This window comes from Mustela putorius, unplaced genomic scaffold (genome assembly GCF_011764305.1).
Source record: "Mustela putorius furo isolate JIRA1106 unplaced genomic scaffold, ASM1176430v1.1 tig00000040_pilon_pilon_pilon, whole genome shotgun sequence".
NCBI classification, from domain to species: Eukaryota; Metazoa; Chordata; class Mammalia; order Carnivora; family Mustelidae; genus Mustela; species Mustela putorius.
The window spans coordinates 4,671,808-4,694,438 of NW_025421261.1; the positions used below are offsets into that span (position 1 = coordinate 4,671,808).

At 38.1% G+C, this 22,631-nt stretch overlaps 1 protein-coding gene across 13 annotated transcripts in view; it reads right to left on the reverse strand.

The window, feature by feature from the left end:
- LIN54 (lin-54 DREAM MuvB core complex component) overlaps positions 1-22,631 on the reverse strand; it is a 69,958-nt gene that overhangs the window by 33,489 nt on the left and 13,838 nt on the right. For 6 of the 13 annotated variants that reach the window (XM_045076838.1, XM_045076857.1, XM_045076904.1 and 3 more), the window contains 3 exons: positions 21,754-22,469; positions 16,332-16,455; positions 7,699-7,841 (listed from right to left, as the gene is read on the reverse strand). In XM_045076838.1, coding sequence (XP_044932773.1) covers positions 7,699-7,841; positions 16,332-16,455; positions 21,754-22,437 — 951 coding nt within the window. In that variant the 5' untranslated portion in view covers positions 22,438-22,469. Of the gene's footprint in view, positions 1-7,698; positions 7,842-14,801; positions 14,934-15,416; positions 15,481-16,331; positions 16,456-21,753; positions 22,470-22,631 lie in introns of those variants that run through there. The other 7 variants (XM_045077036.1, XM_045077105.1, XM_045077080.1 and 4 more) reach the window with 4 other exon arrangements.

The window sequence follows — 22,631 nt, forward strand, 5'->3', positions numbered from 1 at the left end:
TTCCACAGGATGGGCAAACAGGACAGATTTACTTACCAAATAAAAGCCAAAAATGAGTAAAGCACTTCCCCGGGTTGAAGAGCAAAACTTTCAAGATGTATATGTAAGGTGTACTCAAAGATATCAAGGGTAATTTGCATAAACTCTCAAAAGAAGAGTAAGATATTTTGAAGATGCATTCACGTTCATCATAGAGACGTTAAGGGGAAAAAAGACAATCATTATCATTACATAAAGTATGATGAGGCCTTGGATTTTAGGAATATTTACTTAAGACTAAATTGGTGGGAAAGAAAGGGTTTCAAAGTTTCTAACCTCTTGTTTCTTTGATCCAATTTTCTTTTTATTTTTTTTAAAGATTTTATTTATTTATTTGCGAGAGAAGAGTGTGTGAGAGAGCACAGGTATGGGGAGCAGCAGAGGGAGAGGGAGCAGCAGAGGGAGAGGGAGCAGCAGGCTCCCAGAGGAGCAGGGAGCCTGATGCAGGGCTCAATTCCAGGACTCCCGGATCATGACCTGAGCAAAGAGCAGATGCTTAACTGGCGGGACCACCCAGGTGCCCCTCTTTGACTCAAGTCTCCAGAACACAAGGTCTGGAAACCTTTACCTTTCTTGAGTTCATTTATCCAAAAGTTCACTGTCCTGAAATCTCTCTGATCATATTTGAAATGAATCAATAGCCCGGCTTCACTGTGTTCTAAGTCACCTGCTTTTAAAAGAATATAGTTTCCCTACCCTAGATGTTTAAGTTTTAAATTCAATTTTTTTAAATGGTCCAGACAGCCACTCCAGCAATGAAAGGAAGACTAAGATGACCATCAGATAAGAACTATAAAATAATTACGGTTAATATATTAGTCGACTCAGCAGGAAAGTAAGACAGCACGCAGTGAACCACAGGGAAGCAGCAGCAGAAAGATAGAAATTGGAAGAAAGAGTCAAATGGAAATGCTAGAAATTTTAAAAATCCAGCTATCAGTGATGAAGAAGTCCTTCAGTGGACCCAGGTAGTCAACTCCACACAAATGAGGAAGGAATCAAATCATTTGAAGACACGTTAACAGAAATACCCAAACCAAAAGAAAAAGAAAATGAAATGGGAGAGGAAAAACAGAAGACAGTATCTAAAATGATGGAATTAAACCAGTCTAACATTTTTGAAAATAGAGTTCTAGAAGGAGAAGAGAGAAAGAGCAAGGTAGAAGAAATATTTGAAGAGATAAGTCAAAAGTTCAAAAAAAAAGACAATAAATTATATACCCAAGACAGCTTAAAATCAAGATAAATATATATTTTAAAAAGATAACAATAACACAGCACAGAGCTGGATAAATTAACAGTCAAAACACAGAAATCCAGAGACGCCTGGGTGGCTCAGTTGGTTGGACAACTGCCTTCGGCTCAGGTCATGATCCCGGGACGAGTCCCACATCAGGCTCCCAGCTCCATGGGGAGTCTGCTTTGCTCTCTGACCTTCTCCTCGCTCATGCTCTCTCTCACTGTCTCTCTCTTAAATAAATAAATAAAATCTTAAAAAACAAACAAACAAACAAACACAGAAATCCAAATATAAAGAAGAAATCTTGAAAGCAGTCAGGGGAAGAAAAGATACATTACATATATAAAAGAAGGAAAGACAAAAATTACAGCATTATTTCTCACCAAAAATTATGCGAACTAGAAGTCAATGGGGTGACTTTTTCAAAGCTCTGGGGAAAACGGACAACCCAGGATTTTTTTACCCAATGAAAATACCTTTCAAAAGTAATGCTGAAAAGTAAGACTTTTTCATGCAATACAAAAGCTGACAGAATCTCACTAGTAGAATTTTCCCGAAAAGAAAGTTTAATTTTAAAGAAAGGGCTTTTTTAAAAGATTTTATTTATTCATGTGAGAGAGAGAGAGAATGCAAGTGGGGGAGGAGCAGAGGGAGAGGGACAAGCAGACTCCCACTGCGTGCAGAGCCCGAGGTGAGGCGTGACGGCAAGACCCAGGCCGAAGCCAAGAGCTGGACACTCAATGCACTGAGCATTCCAGGCATCCCTCCCCTAAGGAAAGTTCTTTAGGGAGAGTTTTATACCAAACTAAGATTGGGGTCTACAGAAAGAAAGGAAGTAAATAAGATACAGCTAAAATGAAAGTAAAGGACTGACTTTTCTTATTTTTAATTATTTTAAAAGGTAATTTTATGTAAAGCAAAAACAAAAAATATACTATGGAGTTCATAACATGTAAAAGTAAAATGTTTAAAAATGACAGCATAAAGGATAGGAAAAAAGAACTGGAAATACTCAATTGTAAGGTTCTTACACAACATGAAGTGACATAAATATAAAGGTAGACTAAATTAAGTAAAAAAATGTATTATTTGGGGCGCCTGGGTGGCTCAGTGGGTTAAGCCACTGCCTTCGGCTCAGGTCATGATCTCAGGGTCCTGGGATCGAGTCCCGCATCGGGCTCTCTGCTCAGCAGGGAGCCTGCTTCCCTCTCTCTCTCTCTCTGCCTGCCTATCCATCTACTTGTGATTTCTCTCTGTCAAATAAATAAATAAAATCTTTAAAAAAAAAAAAATGTATTATTTGACTCTAGAACAACCAATAAGTTTTTAAAAGTTTAAACTATAAAAAGCCAATAGTGGAGACATAACAGAATCACAAAAACTATTCAATTCACCCAAAAGAAGGCAGAAAAAGTTAAAAAAAAAAAAAAAGGAAGAGATGAGATAAAGAAAAAATAACTAGTAAGATGCAAGATTTAAATCCAATCATATGAACCACTATATTAAATATAAATGGTTTGGAAATACTTTTTACATTGTATATTATCTAATCATCTTATAATTCTAGTAGTTCAAGAGCAGACTCTTGAGTTTTACATGTGTGTGATAATATAACACGTAATTTGTGACTCTCCCCTTCTTCTGAAACTCTGTGCCATTTGTTTCCTCTTCTTGCAACACCGCACTAAATGCCAGCTGTCAGTGGAACTGAATAAGTGTGGTAAGTGGATATGCTTGTTCAACACTACACCATAACAGGAAGTTAGATGCATTTTCTCCCCTTTCTAATTATGAAATTATCCTTTTATTTTTATTATTTGAAGTATTTTTAACCAAACTGGAGGCTGGCTACCATCAGGATTTTTCTACATGTATTAAGATGTACTGTATATATTCGTAAATTTATTCTTCTTCCTATTAATGTTGTGAATTCGATGGATAGGTTTCTGCATGTTAAATCACACTGCATAACTCAAAATATGCCATGAAAACAAAAAACAGTACTTAAAGGTAAGAATAAGATTATAGGACAAAAGACATTAAATGTCAGAAAGTAGAGAACAGCACTGCTAAAATCTAAAGCAAGAAGAAAGTAAACCAAGTAGAATCATATTTTCATTGGCTTAGTGCTTATTTACATACCTAATAAATACTTTAGAGAACTGAGTATTACTTTAGAAAATAAACAGAATGGAAAAAATGCATCCTACAATAATGAGATAACTATAGTATCAAGTAAATTGAGAAAACATTGGACATGCCTGACTTCCAAAATAAGCCTGATAACATCAGTTTCAAAGATGGAGAAGAAAGGGAGAATGGTCTGCAGAATGTGATGAGAAGAAGCATGAGAAAGACACGTGGTCCCACCCACTCAACTGCCGGCTCAGTGGCCTAAGGACTAAAGGAGGAAAAAAAATGGCCATCATTTAAGAGATCTGCTGGAAAAGCAAGTATCTTAGGGGAGAGTTGGTTATCTGTTAAAACAAGAAAGTAAAAGAAACCCTCAGTAAAGAGGTTGAAGATTAAGGTATTATTTTGATTATGAACTCCAGGGAGGGCACAGTGGAGGGGGTTCAAGAGGATCGGATAGGTCAGAACAGGGATAGAAGACAATGACAGCCTTAAGGAGATTAGATGTGAGAGAGAAACGGTGATATAGGAATCTGGGCATCAGGATGGTACCCTATATAAACAGGAAGAAAGAATGAGAGAATTCCTGCTTATTCAAGGCGGATGGTCAGAGTGGGAGTGTCGGCAGGCCGGAAAAGGTGGGTACTTGGCGTTCCTTTTGACCACTTTTGATCAATGGACCAAATCCTTACTTTTCAGCCTTTTTCTTAACCGACTTTCCTGACATTTGAGATTGTAGCCCAATATAATTCTTGAAGTCATCTCCCCTTCCATTTTTTTTAGTTTCTCTTACAACATCTCTTAATATTCCTTCCTTTCCACTGATTCCTCCTCTTTGACTATGCTTAATATTTCTGTGGTTTGGTCCTGCTTTCTTTTCTCGACACACAACCTCATGCCCCCTGGTTGATTTCATCTATATGCATAGTTTTAGTCACTGCGTATATTCAGCTTCCTAATGGACATCTTCCTTTAGATAATCAGTGGGTACTTCAATGACCAACATCTCAAGAATTAAATAGTATCTTTTTGCTCAAATCAGCTATTCTATATTCCCTCTCTAGTATAAAACGATTACGTGATTTTTTTTTCTACTATCTCAAATTTAGCTGAAGTGAGGCGTCCAACGCTGAGAACTACAAATGATAAAGCCCCTCTAAAAAGGAAGACATGACATCCAAGGAAGACTTACTGAAGGAGAGCATCCCTATCATCCACTTCCTGCCTATTGAAAATGAAACAAAACAGATTAGAATTAGAAATTAATTCATAAACAGAAAATGTTACGGCTTTATACCTCAGTAAGAACAAAGGCAGAGGCTCTCCAAGAAAATCCCTGGGACAGATTGGGTGATAACTATAAGAAAGGAAAATGCACATCTTAATTTTTGGCTGGCAACAGACTCTGATAAAGAAGCTGTGCATTCGTGTGTGTGTGTGTGTTAAACTCTTAAGTCTATCTTGGTCTACCCACACCAGAAATGAATAGTGATAGAGTTCTTGGGAGAACCTGACACATACCCCCAGTTTAGGACACAGGTGAACACAGAAACTGGTCCCAGCCTGGAGAACTGTGATAGCAAGAAGTTGGATGGAGCTATCAAAATGGCAGAGCAAGAACATGGAGGACAGCAGTTAGTCAAGGGGCACTTCTATCACTGGGTGCCACAGGCTTCCTATTAGCCAAACTGATGCTGCAGAAGGGCCACAGCATCCTGAGGGGCCAAAGACATATGCCTCTGCTGTAAGGGTGTTCTGAAGTAAAAGGCTGTAGGATAGACTACAGGAGGCAAGAGACAGTCGGGAGAAAACCACCCAAGACAGCCTGGGTATGCACCACACTCTTGACAGAGAACTGGGCAATGTGGACTTCCCCACAGGGTCTCCAAAACTTTCCTAAATGCACCTCTATAAAAGTCCATACTTGGGACACCTGCCACACTGGCCGCTAGACTACAAGAGTTCCAGCACATAAACCTTTGTCCTTTCTCTTCTAATCATCCTTCCAATCAGTAGCCAAAAGCAGAAAGGGGGGAGGGTAGAAGAAGGGAAGAAACAGATTACACTCCTCTTCTCTACCACGTGGTCCCTGAGCCATGATTAGGCCTGAGTTGAGAGAGAAGCTTTCAACTAGATTTAAGGTTTTGACTAGACTTTTCATATCTGTGAATTTAGTCACCAAAATAAGGCTTGTTCTTATACTGAAAAACAGCCTCTTGTCAAGAGGTAGGGAAGGAAGATCCAAGACCTCATGGCTAAAGTCAAGGATGAGAAAAAAACAAAGCTGGTTCCTATCTGCATGCTATCAAGGATAGGCCATGGACCAGTCATACTGGTTGGTGATGCCCCCACCTACTCTTTTGTTCAAATCAGGAATCTAGGAATCATCCTAGGACCCTGACATCTAGCCTATGTCTTAAAAGTTCTTTTAATACATCTCTTCTTCTCAAGCCCCTTAGCTACCAGTCTAGCTCAAACATAATGTACTATAATAATCTAATTTCGTCATTTCCCACCCTGGCCTACACTTTAGAGTTATAAAATATTAAAATACCTAAACCCCACCCAGCCTTAGAGACTCTCGTTTAAATGGAGTCAGGGTAGGACCCAGCCATGAGTGTTTTCAAGGGGTTCCAGGGGACTTCAAAAGTTCACCCAAGGTTGGGAATCACTAACCTAACTAGTCTCTCAGAATACTGCCATAAGAATCCTCTTTTTCAAAATGCAAATCTCATATTATGCTAGAGTTGTGGTTTCCAATTTAGGGTACCCATTAAAATCACTTAGCTTTTAAAAATCCTGATACCAGGCCAAACTCCGAATCAATTAAAAGCATCTCTGGGGGTAGGAACCAGGCATTCCCCAGGTGATCCCAATATGCAGATAAGGACACCGCAGTGCTAGAATCAATGGAAAGCCACAGAAAGTCTTCAAGAACAATACAGTGCAAACTCTCCTAAAGATAACAAAACCTTCCATTTAACCTCAGCACCCTCAGCTCTCACACTACCAAAGCAATGTAGTTCCCTCAAGGACCACATACTTTTCCACTTCTGTGTAAAGTATTACTTCAATCCAGAAAGCCTCCTCTGCTTACCCACAGCTAAGACCCAAAACGCCTTTAAGGTTAAGAGCTTTCCAAGAACAGCCTTTGTATAAACTTTCCCTGATACACGGCAGAGCTCATCAACCCACTTGTAACCGTCAAGATTCTGTAGGGCAATATTTAACGTTTAGGTCTAACTTCCTTGTTGAAATGAAAAACTTGTCTTATTCGTGCTTTTATCCCCAGTGCCTATCACTATGCATAGCACATAGTAAGCACTCAAATATCTGTTGAATTCACCTCATTTAAGTAAATTACTATTTTCTATTATTATGCAGATAAAATCTCATTTTAATGAACTATAAGAGACATACTTATACATTATATTCAAATCTCATTAAGACAGAAACCAACAGCTATACTTTTTAAAAAATGTAAAACAAATGTTTAACATTTGTTCTATTAATGAATAATAAGTTAAGGAAAAAGGTAATATAAAGGGTAATAAGTTTCCAGAATCACAAAGGCAGCATTTTACGGAATAATGATGCTTCGCTTTCCACCTGAATATGTCCTTTAAAACATACCTTTGAAAAATGTTATGCTGGTATAATCAATCTGTATGTTTTAGGAAAGTGAGCGAAGACTCCTTACTTGACATAAGAGTAAAATGATAGCTACCTTAAGATGAAAACAAATTATGGAAAGCTTCTGAATGCTCTGAATGCTCTACACTTAAGTCTAAAGACTCTGAGAATTTGGTTACCAGCATTCGATGGCAATTTCTAGTACTCTAGGTACTCTGTTTCCCAGCAAGAGCTCAGATCTCCATGAAAACAGAGTATTTTATCAAAATAATATGATAAAGTTACATTAAATGTTTTAAATTCATATAGTCACTACATATGTGACTTCCCAAAGACAATAATTCTGCACAAATATTAACCGAAGAACTAAACACATCATGTACCTCATTCAAGAGAGCTTTGTTGTACACACATTCATATGGGCCATGGAAATTGTCTTCGCATGCCGCGTGATTACTAGGTTACTATGTGTTTAGAGTAAGTTTTGTTTTTTTTCTGCCATATAACCTTGATTACTAAATTAATCTAGTATTTGATGAACCCGTATTGCTTGTTCGGGAATATATTAAAACTGAAGTATCTAAAGTGACTAGTAAGAACACAAAAGCATTAACCACAACACTTGGCATTTGTGGCTAATTTTTTTTTTTTACCTTATTTGGCGATTTCAAAGGTGAGATGGCTATTTTATTTGGTGTCTGTGTTGTAGAATTTAAAGTTGATCCAATAACACCACTTTCAGATATTGTTATGGTCTTTGATGGAGTCCCGGGAGTAGACTGTGAAAGAACCCTACCTGCAAATGAGAGGCAGCACATCAGTTCGACTTTTTTCAATAATAATATAAAAATGTATGTGTTGATGATCTACACCCATAAGGACTGTAGTACATATGTTCACTGTTTCATTGTATTCAGGCATGAACTTAAACTACTCAAGTGAGTCCTGAGTGAACTAAGTTGAAACCAGTCAGAAGGAACAAAACAATGCTTCTTAGTAACACTTAGTATCTTAATAGCACTTAAGGGAAAGCCCATGAAAACACATGTCTGCTCACATTCTCATCAATCCTACTAAATTCCATCTATCAGAATTAGAAAATAGGCTCAGGACAACTACACAACAGGCCCTGTAAGTCAGGCCCTGAATCAGTCTCAAAACTTCATCTCTGTGCTATACTGCAGGTGTCTTACTCTGAACTTAAACCATTCAGGACACAATTTAAAGCCACCTCAATGAAAGTTATCCGACCAGCTTGAACACTGGTTTAAAACTACCTGATTTCAGACTGCCGAAAGGAAAAAAAAAACTTCCAACAGGAATTCAGGAATACTGTGTTCCCTTCTGAACAACACCCATCAGGAAAAACACGGGAAAACTGTAGGGTGTCTGGATGGCTTAAGAAATTGGGAATCATATCACCATGAGTTGAAACATTGGGAATTTTTAACCTAGGCAAGAGAGGAGTACAAAGACATGACACACCTTCAAATTCTTAAAAGAGAGGCATGTGTGACCGGTTCACCAAGTACTCTGGTTCTCTCCCATTCTGGGCACGTGAGAGAACTGCCCTTCTGACCTGCCCCACGCCCTGGGATTAGTCTGGGCCAGAGCATTTACTGCCTATGCAAGACCTTTCAAAGCTCTCTTTCACTCTGCCACATCTGAAATGACAGTCCCTCTGTCAGCCTGAGTCCTTGAGAGATCATGATAAGAAGAGGCCCCTTTCTAATCCACAGTGGACATGTAGATAATCTTATCAAGTACAAACAAAAAGTACAATTTTTTTTAAACTTCTGAGACTCAGATTGTTGATTAGGGCAGGAAAGCCAAGATGACCCTGACTGACGCAGGCTGTCAAGCGGAAGGATCAGAGCCGCTCTGTAACACATCAGATGCACCCCACGCACAGAAACAGAAGTTTCAGCTCAGCACTAGGAAAGAACTTCTAGCAAAAACTTCCAACTGAAATTCTCACAAGTGAGTTTTCAGTCACTGAAGGTGTTCCAAGCAGATGCTGTATAATCAAATCCACTGGCTAAAGAGGGAACTCAAGCACCCAAGAAAGAGAAAAGGTAGATAACTATATTACCTCTAAAATCCCCTCTTAGATGCTATGATTTAATTCATAGATATATCCAGAGATGAAAGAGAGGGAGAGGGGAAAGCAAGAGAAAAGAAAAAAAAGAAAGGCCTTTCTCTTTAGACAAAAATCAAGAACTAGCACTTAAGAGCTGCTGGATTATTTTTTCTGGTAACAGTGCCACAGTACACAGTTTCTTTTTAAAATCAGGTTTATCTGGGGCGCCTGGGTGGCTCAGTGGGTTAAGCCGCTGCCTTCGGCTCAGGTCATGATCTCAGGGTCCTGGGATCGAGTCCCGCATCCGGCTCTCTGCTCAGCGGGGAGCCTGCTTCCCTCTCTCTCTCTCTGCCTCTCTGTCTACTTGTGATCTCTGTCTGTCAAATAAATAAATAAAATCTTAAAAAAAAAATCAGGTTTATCTGAACTTTAAGAATCTTAAAAATATTTTAACTATTATTTTTTCAATTTCTTTGTAGTACATGGTTACATTTAATTTCATTGATAATCTCATTAATGAATTTCAGTTGAGATTTTTTTTTAACCTGAATTACATCGTAACTAAGTAAGTCAATTCCACATAAACTAAATGAAATTTACATCAAATATTTTTAGGCCATCCTAAAGTGTTGAACCTGTCTGAAGTAAAACATTTGCCTGTTCTATTTTCTAAAACTAATACCTGTGGGATAAACGTGAAGGCCCAAGAACCACTACATTTTTAAGAAAAAAAATTATCAATAAAGACAAAGTTCCATAAAATGCTCATTTATGGTTATTACTATAATTTCTTATTTATTTGGCATTACACAGATTCAGAAAAAAGTTTATGAACAAGTTAACACAGAAAATTCTCAATTCCTGAAAACAACTGATCCAGGTAAAGGCCACTTAAAAATGAATTCATTTAAAACGGGGACAAAGGGACACCTGGGTGGCTCAGTTGGTTGGGCAGCTGCCTTCGGCTCAGGTCATGGTCCCAGCGTCCTGGGATCGAGTCCCACATCGGGCTCCTTGCTCAGCAGGGAGCCTGCTTCTCCCTCTGCCTCTGCCTGCCATTCTGTCTGCCTGTGCTCGCTCTCTCTCTCTGATAAATAAATAAAATCTTTAAAAAATAAAAATAAAAATAAAACGGGGACAAAAACTTTAAATAACAAAGAAAACTAAAAGTAAAACTTTCACTTTTGGGGGGAGCTTATACTTAACAAAAATCCAATCTATAATTAAAACTACACTAACTCTTAGAACGAACTGGTAAGTGTGGGGGAAAGAGGATTTTTCTGAAAATGTACATGTCAGCAAAATGACAGATTCTGTCTGATGGGCATAATATGATCATATTGAAGGTCATCTCTGCCAATATATTTCAGGGTTTCATCAATTTTCCCAAGAACCCTCTATACCTCTTTAAAATTCAAGTTATTCTTTTTTAGGGGCTGGCTTATTTTTCATCCAGGTAGCATCTCTCCTGATTATCTACTCTCCAAATCCCCATTTATCCTTAGCTCGCAGACAGTTTCAAGCAAGGATACAAGTTACACAATTTCCCCTTGAAGTCAATTTCCAAGGTATTTACACTCTATTGTTGGTTGTTCTCCAAGAATCAAGAGACTTACTCCAAAAGACTGAGATTGGGGGGGCAGGCAGAAAGCTTGCTTATCTGAGTGAGGACTAATTCTGTAAGAGATTAATTTATCAGTGAATATTCTCACATTGATGAAGCTTGCTCCACTGCAGCAACCCTGTACTTCGGGAGTTCCAAGAACGAGGACCTCCGTATCTCATTTAACCCTCTCCAAAGCCTTCTGAAGTGTTGGGTATCAACATCTCATAGAAATAAGATGAATCAGGGGTGCCTGGGTGGCTCAGTGGGTTAGAGCCTCTGCCTTTGGCTCAGGTCACGGTCTCAGGGTCCTGGAATTGAGCCCCATATCAGGCTCCCTGCTCAGCGGAGAGCCTGCTTCCCCCTCTCTCTGCCTGCCTCTCGGCCTACTTGTGATCTCTCTCTCTGTCAAATAAATAAATAAAATCTTAAAAAAAAAAGAAAAGAAAAGAAAGAAGATGAATCGATATTTACCCAAGATCACAGACAAAATCAATAGAAGGGCCATGACTAAAACCCAAGTTTCCCAGTAGCTCTTCTCACACACCACACCACTTCCACAACACACACATTCATTTAAAAATACACATTCAACGAACCACATCTATGTGCCAGAAACTGTGCCAAGTCCAGAAGGATAACAAGATCAAAGAGCTACCAGTGATGTGGTACATATATACAATGGAGTATTATTCACCTAAAAAAGGAATTCTTACATGCTACAACATAGATAAACTATGAGGACATTATGCTGAGTGAAATAAGCCAATTACAAAAGAACATACACTGTACAATTCCAATTTTATATGAGATACGCAGAGCAATCAAATTGACAGAGACAATGGGGCACCTGCGTGGCTCAGTGGATTAAGCCTCTGCCTTCGGCTCAGGTCATGATCTCAGGGTCCTGGGATCAAGCCCCTCATCGGGCTCTCTGCTCAGCAGGGAGCCTGCTTCCTCCTCTCTCTCTTCTGCCTGCCTCTTTGCCTACTTGTGATCTCTGTCTGTCAAGTAAATAAATAAAATCGTTAAAAAAACAAAAAGTTCAAATTGACAGAGACAAAAAGTCTCTGTTAGGAGTTGGGGTGTGAGGAAGGAAAGGGGAATCAGTGTGCAACAGGGACGGGTTCTCTTTCGCAAGATGAGAAAAGTTCTGGAGATGGATGGTGGTGACTGTGTTACAACAGCATGAACATATTTAATGCCACTGAACAGTCCACTTGAAAATGATTAAAATGATATATATATTATACACAATTTATGTACATATATCTTGTCATAATTTTTAAAATATAAATAATTTTTCTTAATTAGATGATAGAACAAAGCAAAAAAATTATCACTACAAAAAATTATAAATACAGTAGGGGAGACAGACAAGAAAACCAAGAATTATAATACAGTGACTAATGTAAATATTAAAAACCAGTATGAAATTTATTTATTTTTTATGTTAATAAGGGATGAAAATACTTTATTTCCACCAGTATGAAATGTAAAGAAGTCTGGTTAAGAATTTTTTTTTTAATTATTTATTTATCCACCCCGGATAACACTGCGGGTAGTCCTCAAAAAGTTGAAAATAGAGTTGCGCTACCATCCAGCAATCACACTACTGGGTATTTACCCTAAAGATACAAATGTATTTTTATTGCTTATTTCATCCAGGTAGCATCTCTCCTGATTATCTACTCTCCAAATCCCCATTTATCCTTAGCTCGGCAGTCAGTTTCAAGCAAGGATACAAGTTACACAATTTCCCCTTGAAGTCAATTTCCAAGGTATTTACACTCTATTGTTGGTTGTCCTCCAAGAATTAAGAGACTTGGGGCGCCTGGGTGGCTCAGTGGATTAAGCCTCTGCCTTTGGCTCAGGTCATAGTCTCAGGGTCCTGGGATCGAGCCCCGCATCGGGCTCTCTGCTCGGCAGGGAGTCTGCTTCCTCCTCTCTCTCTGCCTCTCTGCCTACTTGTGAACTCTGTCAAGTAAATAAATAAAATCTTAAAAAAAAAAAAAAAAAAAGAATCAAGAGACTTACTCCAAAAGATGGGGGTGGGGGGGGCAGGCAATGATCTGAAGGGGCATGCACACCTGAATGTTCATAGCAGCAATGTCCACAATAGCCAAACTATGGAAAGAGCTCAGATGTCCATCAACAGATGAATGGATAAAGAAGATGTGGTGTATATATATATATATATATACACACATATATATACACACATACATACATACATACAATGGAATTCTGTGCAGCCATCAAAAAACCCTTAAATCTTGCCATTTGCAATGACGTGGATGGAACTAGAAGGTATTATGCTAAGTGAAATAAGTCAATCAGAGAAAGACAATTATCATATGATCTCTCTGATAAGAGAATTTGAGAGGTGGGGTGGGCGGGTCATGGAGGGTAGGAGGGAAAAATGAGACAAGATGGAACGGGGAGGGAGACAAACCTTAAGAGACTCTTAATCTCAGGAAACCAACTGAGGGTTGCTGGGGGGTGAAGGGGAGGGAGAGGGTGGCTGGGTGAGGGACACTGGGGAGGGTATATGCTGCCGAGAGTGCTGTGAAGTGTGTGAGACTAAGGACTCACAGATCTTTACCCTGGGGCAAATAATACATTGTATGTTAATTTTAAAGAGATTTATTTATTTATTTGACAGAGAGAGAGAGACAGAGAGGGAACACACACAGGGGGAGTGAGAGAGGGAGAAGCAGGCAGCCAGATGCGAAAACTGATCCCAGATCCCTGGGATCATGACCTGACCTGAAGGCAGAACCTTAACGAACAACTGAGCCACCCAGGCACCCCTAAAATTAAGAATTTAGTAGGTATAATTAAGTTCTATGGGAATACATGAGACAATCAGGGGGAAGAGTATAGCAAAGAAAGGCATTGTAAGTAAAAGGAACAATGCTAAGATCCTAAGTCCTAAGAGAAAATGGTCCATTTGGTAATCTCTTAAAGTAAGTTAAATCCTAAATATGGAACTAATAAGAGGTGAAAATGAAAAAAGTATGTATTAAATCAGCAATGCCTTTAATGTTAAGAAAGCACTGTAACTTGAATTCAAATCTGACAGAATGAAGCCAAGAAAGAGATGAGAAATGGATACAGCCTAGGAAAACTTCAGCAAGGGTGTGTTAAGATCAGATTTGCATTTTAGAAAAATCACATATATAAACTAAGTTTATCTTGACTACAAGACAGAAAAAGATATCTATCTCCAATGAGAAGCCAAAAAGTCATTTAAAAACAATCTAAATGTACTTTGAAAAATCAATAGCGCAATATAAAGATAAAACCTTCTTGTGATAAAAAGAATTCAATAGGAAAGCTACGTCAGTGGTTTAAAATTTGTCTCAAATGAATTAAAAAGTCTATATAAGGTATCAGTTGACAGTAGAAATTCTCTCTCCTACTGAACTTAACGCTAATAATTCTAATAAAGTTTAACAGAGGTCTACCTATGCCTTTTGGTAGAGCCAATAAATCTGCCTATAATTAAAAGGTGAAGTGGGACGCCTGGGTGGCTCAGTTGGTTGGACGACTGCCCTTGGTTCAGGTCATGATCCCGGAGTCCCAGGATCGAGTCCCGCATCGGGCTCCCAGCTCCACGGGGAGTCTGCTTCTCTCTCTGACCTTCTCCTCACTCATGTTCTCTCTCACTGTCTCTCTCTCAAATAAATAAATAAAATCTTTAAAAATAAAATAAAATAAAAGGTGAAGTTAAGATTAGTGTGTAAACACATTATATAAATGATCCAAAGACCCAGCAATGACATCATTATAGTCAAATGTGAAAGAGGTGAAATCTTGGCATTTACCAAATACTCATTCAGACACTTCTGCAAATACCACAATTGTTTAGTATATAATTTTCCCACCTAATTAAAAAATTTAAGGAACTCTCTCAAACTCAAAACGAGTAAAAAACAAAACAAAACAAAACAAAAAACACTGCACTGAGACATTCCTCTTGGTGAACCCTCTCCACCAAAACCTCCCAAAACCTCCCTGAGGACTAGTGGGGTCCCTTTTTTCATCAACATATCCAAAGCCTTCCTTACTTTCAGCCAACTGAAGCCCACTTCCTGAACCAGCTCCAAACTCAAACCCGTTCCAGTCTTTCTTCAGGCGCCGCACCTGCCTCCCGTGACAGTCCTCAAGACACCAGCCTCCTTTAACATCACACATCTCTGCTGAGGGCCAGGAGAGAAAATTCATTCACCAACACTGCCCTCAAATTACAATCTCTCCACGCCTCCTCTCACTGAACTAAAATGAGAAGCTTCCCTAGATACGATTCAAAGCCTCAGGAAAATGACAAATCACTGCCATTGACTTCACAGTTGTCTAGTAGGTGGTTTTAGTATACATGCCCTCCCACTTTACCCTCCCCCATGGTTAGTTAATTTACCCTCATCAAGAAGAATACACTTTCTAGTAATGGGTGATTAGCATTGGAAAGTCTAGTCAAATCTGCCACCCAGCGGTACTTCCATAAACCCTTAACCACAATGGAAATTAGAAATAAGCTCCTAACTGGTAAAAAGAGTCATGTTAGTATAGCTCTGAATTAAAGACCAGTCACCATGGCTGTGATTCTAGAAGTACTGAGCAGTCGACCAGGCAAGAAGTAAGAAGAGAGCTGGATATATAGAAGGAGAAGGGGAAAAGCATACCAGTGGTGTTTTGCTCAGGAGTGATAACCATGGGTCATGGGCTCCAGGTTCACTAAAGAAGACTCTGAGGACAAGAAGTGGGTAATAGTACACTAACGCAGTAACAAAAGCATTAATGGATTAGAGATCTCAAAGTCAAAGAACTTCTAGATTGGGAATACAAAGGCAGATAAACTATGAAGAAAATGAAATACTTGAGGTCAAGATTTGACGTGTTACAGTTACTGGTGAGGACAAATTTTAAAGTACGTAATAAAAGAGAACTGGGCCACACTAAGGAACTTGGTGGAAAATATAGTTAAAATTCTGTTACCACTTAAGTAATTACTATCATTGTGATAATCTTCTGTTCACAGAAAACTGCATATAAAGCATATTAACACACTGAAACCAAAAATTCAAACAGAAACCATGAAATACTACTCTCTCGTGGGTATTCATTTAAATCTATTAAACTTAACATGTCCTCTAGAGACAAACTGCCTGGGTTCAAATCCCAATTAAACCATTTACGAGCTGAGTGCCTCCATTTCCACACTGGTGAAATGGGGCTGTTATTAATACCTACCTCACAGGATTGCCCAAGGACTATTTAAGTCACTATGTAAAGAGCTAAGAATAGTGCAAGGCACATAGTAAACACTAGACAAATGTTAGCTAGAATCACTGGAGTTTAAGACTTCATTACTTTCATGATTAAAAAAAAAAACTAGGGAGACTGAAGTAAAGGACTGATTTTGAGATAAGGCAGTTTGCTCAAAGCATACATTTAGTAAGTGTCACACTTCTTATTAGTTTGGTTTATAATAATAACTCTACTTGTTGCACTAAAACATTTCAAGATGGCAGAACAGCCCTTTTTAAACCTAAAAAGGAGGTAAATAAATAGCTTAATAAACTATAAAGAAATATAACCTGCAATGACTGGTGGTGATACTTGAGTTGTCTGTCCTGTAACTGCTTTACTATTAATTGGTTTTGCAAAGATCAGCTTCGTGATTACTGGACCAGAGGTTGGTGTTCGAGGCTTCTTAGCAATCTGAAATATATAAATAACTATGAAGACGATCTGTTTCTGTAAAACACCTATTCAATCAAAATTACACAGAAGATTGATATATAGAAGTACACATGAAACCAGCTCAATTGACAGAGTATATCTAAGTAATCATTTTAAAAACACCTAAAATGCAGCCATTCATCAAAATACTAATGTGATCCCATCCTTAAGCCAATATATAGCAATACCTTTGCATTTTTATTGTGAATTCTTATCTTAGTCTGTAGGATAACATGCATATGATGAAAAACAGTGAGTATTTTGACATGTTTAATAATAATGCTTATTAATGATAATACTAAAACACTACAACACAGTAATATTTGTTCTCAAAATAACAAATTATTCAATAATAGAAAGAGTCAATTAAGAAAGCATAATGTAAATGATGAAGCCACCTGTAAATGCAATTACATTGGCCCCTGGAAGCAAAATATAAATACACAATAAAGACAGGTTTATGACTAGATCTTCAGCTTTAGATATATATCTATATATTTATATATATAGATCAGGGGTAGATATACAAAGAATTGAACAAGTCAGTGCCCTAGGATACAAAGAGTAAGTTTGGAAAACAAAGACTACTCTAAAGACAAAGGGGCTAGAAATGTTATTTGCTAAAATACTGTTTACTAGACTATCAATTCTTTGAAGGTAGGGATTATACTCATCCCTGATCTTATTATATCAGCACACTGTTGACCTGAACTAAAATTCTCCACAAGTCAAGGAGGGTAGAGTTATCAATGTTTTAATACTGAAATTATCAATGTATGCTAAGATATAGATAGCTTCTTCTAAAAGTTAGACGCAGAAATTTAGCTATGATAGGGAAGACATTAAATATTTTATTTTTTGTCAGATATGAAAATAAAGGACCTAAAAGTACTAATATTGGAAATAATGACTTAAAATGAATTAACATGACCAATCTGAATGACAGAAATATACCAGAAGCTGCAAGTGATCTCAGAACTACATAAATATCAGCTTTGTGCTCAAATTATAAATTAAACTAAATAACACATTACTTTATACCTAGAATATTTTATTTTCTTATATTCAGAACATGTGACTGACAAAACAAAATATAAATGAAACACAAATTGCTTTAAAAAAAAAAGTCAAGGAGACCCATTACCATACTAAGAAAAAAATATCCAGCTTACAAAACTGTATGTCTACATAAATGCATGATTATACTTAAAAACACTGATACAGTTTGGGAGACATAAAGGGAATATATTTCCCAACTGTGTTTACAGGCCTCAAATTCTAAGATATCAGAATATATCATCTATTAACTTAGTACTAATAATCTGAAAAGGAAAAGGTATTGATATTCTTAGAAACCCATGTCTTGTAATAAATATTCTTTTTTGGGGGGATATTCTTAACTATAAAGATTAGGAGCTTAGAGTATTTCCCTATTTTTAATTGATTTTCACAATCATATGACTATATGAGTACTTACCAATCAGAAAAACAATCGAAACAATACGACCAAAAGCACATTAATTATTTAAATGAACAACTCCAATTTGCCCTTGTTATGTTTCTTTAGTGGCACACTGTTGAAAATAACGATTTATAGTTCGTTCAAAGAACCATACTTTTTGCATTATTAAATTCTAAGCTACTCTAAAAAAAATTACTTTATCAAGTAAAACAAAGCATGAAGTATCACTTTTAACAAATTTATGTAATCAGCAGCTAAAGACAAAGATGATTCGAACAAAGAATTTTACAAGTAAAATGGGCAAATATATGATCAAATAATATACGTAGGTAAATACTGGCACTGTAGTGTATCAGTTCAGGAGCTAGTAAGGAGTTACATTGTTCAGACTGTTTGCTGTTAATCACTCTTATACATTATACACAAGAAACATGGTGAAGTGTTTATGTATCTGTGATTAAGTGTAACGATACCTTTTTGTTACTGCCTCTGGCCTCAATTGTCACCTCTTTCTTTGGTTTTTCAAGATAGGTCTCCTTCTTTTACCCTTACTTGCTGTCCGTACCCTAACAGTTCAACACTCTGTTAAACTTAACACAACAAGGGCGCCTGGGTGGTTCAATGAGTTAAAGCCTCTGCCTTTGGCTCAGGTCATGATCCCAGGGTCTTGGTATCGAGCCCCACATCCGGCTCTCTGCTCAGTGCAGAGCCTGCTTCTTTCTCTCTCTCTCTCTCTCTCTGCCTGCCTCTCTGCCTACTTGTGTTCTCTGTCAAATAAATAAATAAAATCTTAAAAAAGAAAAAAAAAAAAAAACTTAACAACACTATGGGCCCATGGGTGCCTGGGTGGCTCAGTGAGTTAAAAGCCTCTGCCTTTGGCTCAGGTCATGATCCCAGGACCCTGGGAACAAGCCCCACATCGGGCTCGCTGCTGGGCGGGGAGCCTGCTTCCCCCTCTCTCTGACTGCCTCTCTGCCTACTTGTAACCTCTCTGTCAAATAAAATATAAATAAATAGGGGTGCCTGGGTGGCTCAGTGGGTTAAGCCTCTGCCTTCGGCTCAGGTCATGATCTCAGGGTCCTGGGATCGAGTCCCGCATCGGGTTCTCTGCTCAGCAGGGAGCCTGCTTCCTCCTCTCTCTCTCTGCCTGCCTCTCTGCCTACTTGTGATCTCTCTGTGTCAAATAAATAAATAAAATCTTTAAAAAAAAAATATATATATATATATAAATAAATAAACAACACAACACTGAGGATTGTCTAGGAAAAAAAACAGAGAATCATATACACTATTTAATACTAAACCAAATATTTTGGTGCCTAAAGAGGAAACATAAATGTGTAGCTTCTTTATTTTTTTTTTCCTGTGCTTTAGAGCTTTGTAGGTTACTTTGGAGTTTCAAAGATTTGAGCTGCCTAAAAACTAGAAGTGGAACAATATTCTAAATGGGGTTTCTTTCATTTTTGTTTGCTTTTATATAAAAGTTTTTTTGGGGGTGCCTTGGTAGCTCAGTCAGTTAAGTGTCTGCCTCCGTTCAAGTCATAATCCCAAGGTTTTGGGATTGAGGCCCACATCGAGTTCCCTGCACAGCAGGCAGTCTGCTTCTCCATCTCCCTCTCCCAACAGGTGCTCTCTCTCTCTCACAAATAAATGAATTTTTTTTTTTTTTTTTTAAGTTCTTTTTAGGGATGCCTGGGTGGCTCAGTTTAGCCACTGTCTTTGGCTCAGGTCATGATCCCAGGGTTCTGGGATCGAGTCCCACTCCTTGCTCAGTGGGGAGCCTGCTTCTCTCTCTGCCTCTGCCTGCCACTCTGCCTGCTTGTGTTCTCCCGCACTCTCTCTCTCTCTCTGACAAATAAATAATTCTTTTTTTAAAAAAGTTCTTTTTAATAAATAGAATCAGCTTTCATAAAAATTAACAATAATAAGAGTTTATTAGTTTATTAATTCTAGTAAGAATTAGACCCCAGTCTTTGCTGTCATTGTCAGTACTTAGGGAATTAGAGTAGAAAACTTGTAGATACAAGTAAACTGGTCATTAAATCACATGTATACAATGTCCTAGTAAATGAAAAAAAAATGACATTCTGGTTTTCATTATCAGTTTATTGTGAACATGGCTATGATCCATATTCCCAAAGCCAGGTAAACTCTCGCAAACTAATAAAAACAAGTTTTAAAACTGATTTTAAAAAAATCAAGCTGAGGACAAGATGCTTGATGATGACAGTGTATCTCATTCAAGAGACTCTGACCAAAAGAAAAGTAGAAGGAACTCAGAGATAAGTGAGAGATGATAATAAACAAGAAAGAGGGGCATCTGGGTGGCTCCATTGGTTAAGCATCTGTCTTTGGCTCAGGTCATGTCTAAGGTTCCGGGATCAAGAGCCCCATGGTGGTTCCCTGCTCAGTGGGAAGTCTGCTTCTCCCTCTGCCCCTCTCCCTTGCCCATGCGCACGCGCTCACTCTCTCTCTCTCTCTCTCTCTCTCTCTCCCTCTCTCATATAAATAACATCTTTTAAAAAAAAATTCTAAAAAAGCATTAAATATTTAATAGCGGCAGGAGGGACATGAGCAAACTACAAGGTCTGAGAAATCAAACAAAGTGCTTAACTAAAAAGCCCATGAGGGGCACCTGGTTGGGCTCAGATGAAGAGTGTGCAACTCTTGATCTTGGGGTTGTGAGTTCAAGCTCTACGTTGGGTATAGAGATCACTTCAAAACAGGAGCTTAAAGAAAAAAAGCCCATGAAAAATAAATTTTTCATTATTTTGCCAACATAATAACCAAAACATCATAACTTCTAACATCAGCTGAGCATGGATAGTTCCCCATATCTTCCTTTTCCTTATAAACCTGCATCAGTTCTCTGAGTCATGTCTGTTCCTTTTTCTGAGCAGTGAATCTTTCAAGCAGGGAATATATTTGTGTTTCCTGATCCTAAGTGGATCATTTTATTTTAAGAACATGATGACCTAAAAAGGCCTATTTGAGCATGAAAAACTGGAAACCATTTAATATATGTTCTATTAAACTTTTATCTTAGGATCCTATTCATACTAATAATAGGCACCATTTTCAAGCATCCTCAAACTTTTGAGAAGCACATCAAGTACTACCTTTTATTACATATTTCATCATGATCAAAGAGCCATCTTCCAGCTAAATTCAAAAACTCAGAAAAGATAAGTAACCAATCCAAAGTTCCACAGGTGGCAGGGCATCACAGAGGTGAATCAAATCCAGCTGGTCCACTTCTGAAGCCAATGTGTTACCTTCCATTACGTGACACTGTCTTTTGCACACAGCAAACATGAGTGATGGAAATGGACAGACAACTGCACAGAGGTGGCATACACGGGCTAGCATGCACTTTGCTGGCTCCAAGGATTGCTCAGAGCAGCAAGTTTTCCTAGACTTTGGCCATCTGTTAACTGAAAAAAATTATGTCTGTATGATATTCTGACACCCCAGCAGCAACTCTGCCATTTTTACACCAGCAGACCGTACTTGCAATCGAACTACTACTAAGAATAAAATGCACTTAAAAATGAGTAAAGAGCTATAAATGCACTAAGTTGTAATTGAACAAAAATTAAGTTTGCTCTAAGTTCTCTAGCAAACATTTTCAAAGCATTAGACATCAAACTTTACGAAAAAGAAACCACACAATTACTAAAAGCAACATTCAAAAGAATTCAGTAACAACTATGCATTTAATCACCCTACACACACAACTATGAATCAGTTTAATTTTTAACATGCATTTGAATTAATAAGCCCCCTTTTTTTTTTTTTTTTTTTTTTTTTTTTACCTGCACTGTTTTTAACTGTTGGGTCTGTAACACAGAGGGCTGAGTTGTAGTATTAATCAGTTGGCTTCCTGGGGTCAATGCTGAGACACCAATGACAGGTTTCACCTCTGGCCTCCCTCCAATGGTAACTACTTTAATTTGCTGCGGTGGTAACTTAGCATCTCCTGACTGGGCCTGAGTTGTAACTTTCTGAGCCTGGGGTAGTTGGCTATGGGGTAGTGCTAAAACAATTGGTGAACCAGACTTGCCCAAAGTTGTTAAAATTAACTTCTGTCCATCTGGTTTAAGGGTCTGATTGCCAAGTTTAAGATCTGATGTCTGTGATACTTTGTTTAAAATAATCTGATTGGCTGATATAGTCACAGGAGTCTGAGCACCAAGTTTTTGAAGGCCACTTGGAAAAGCTGGTTTCACTGTGGTATTAGAATCTGCTTTAGTAATTGTGGTATTCATTGCAACTTGGTTAGTGTGGTTACTGTACACTGTGATTGGTTCCGTGGAAATGGGCGTGGCTGTAGAGTCCCCAGTAGAATTTATGTTGACAATTTCTTCCAGTTCTGTCTCCATGGGAATTGGGGATGACACAATAACAGCCTCAATACTATCATCCTCCACTAAAGTTATACCAGTGTCCATTATCTCCTCTGGAAGCAAACTATTCACCTCGGCTGGCACCACCTCCATGGTCGTTCTTCTGCTAGAAGGTGGATCGGGCGCTGCAAGAAAAGTTGAAAATGAATAAATTATTAATTTTCAAAACAGATTTAGGAATAAAATTATTCAAAAGAAATGCTAGTGACAAAATAATCATTTGTTGCTGATGTACAACTGAATGAAGGATATTCCTGATACCTATTTGGCTTACATCACTTCGACAT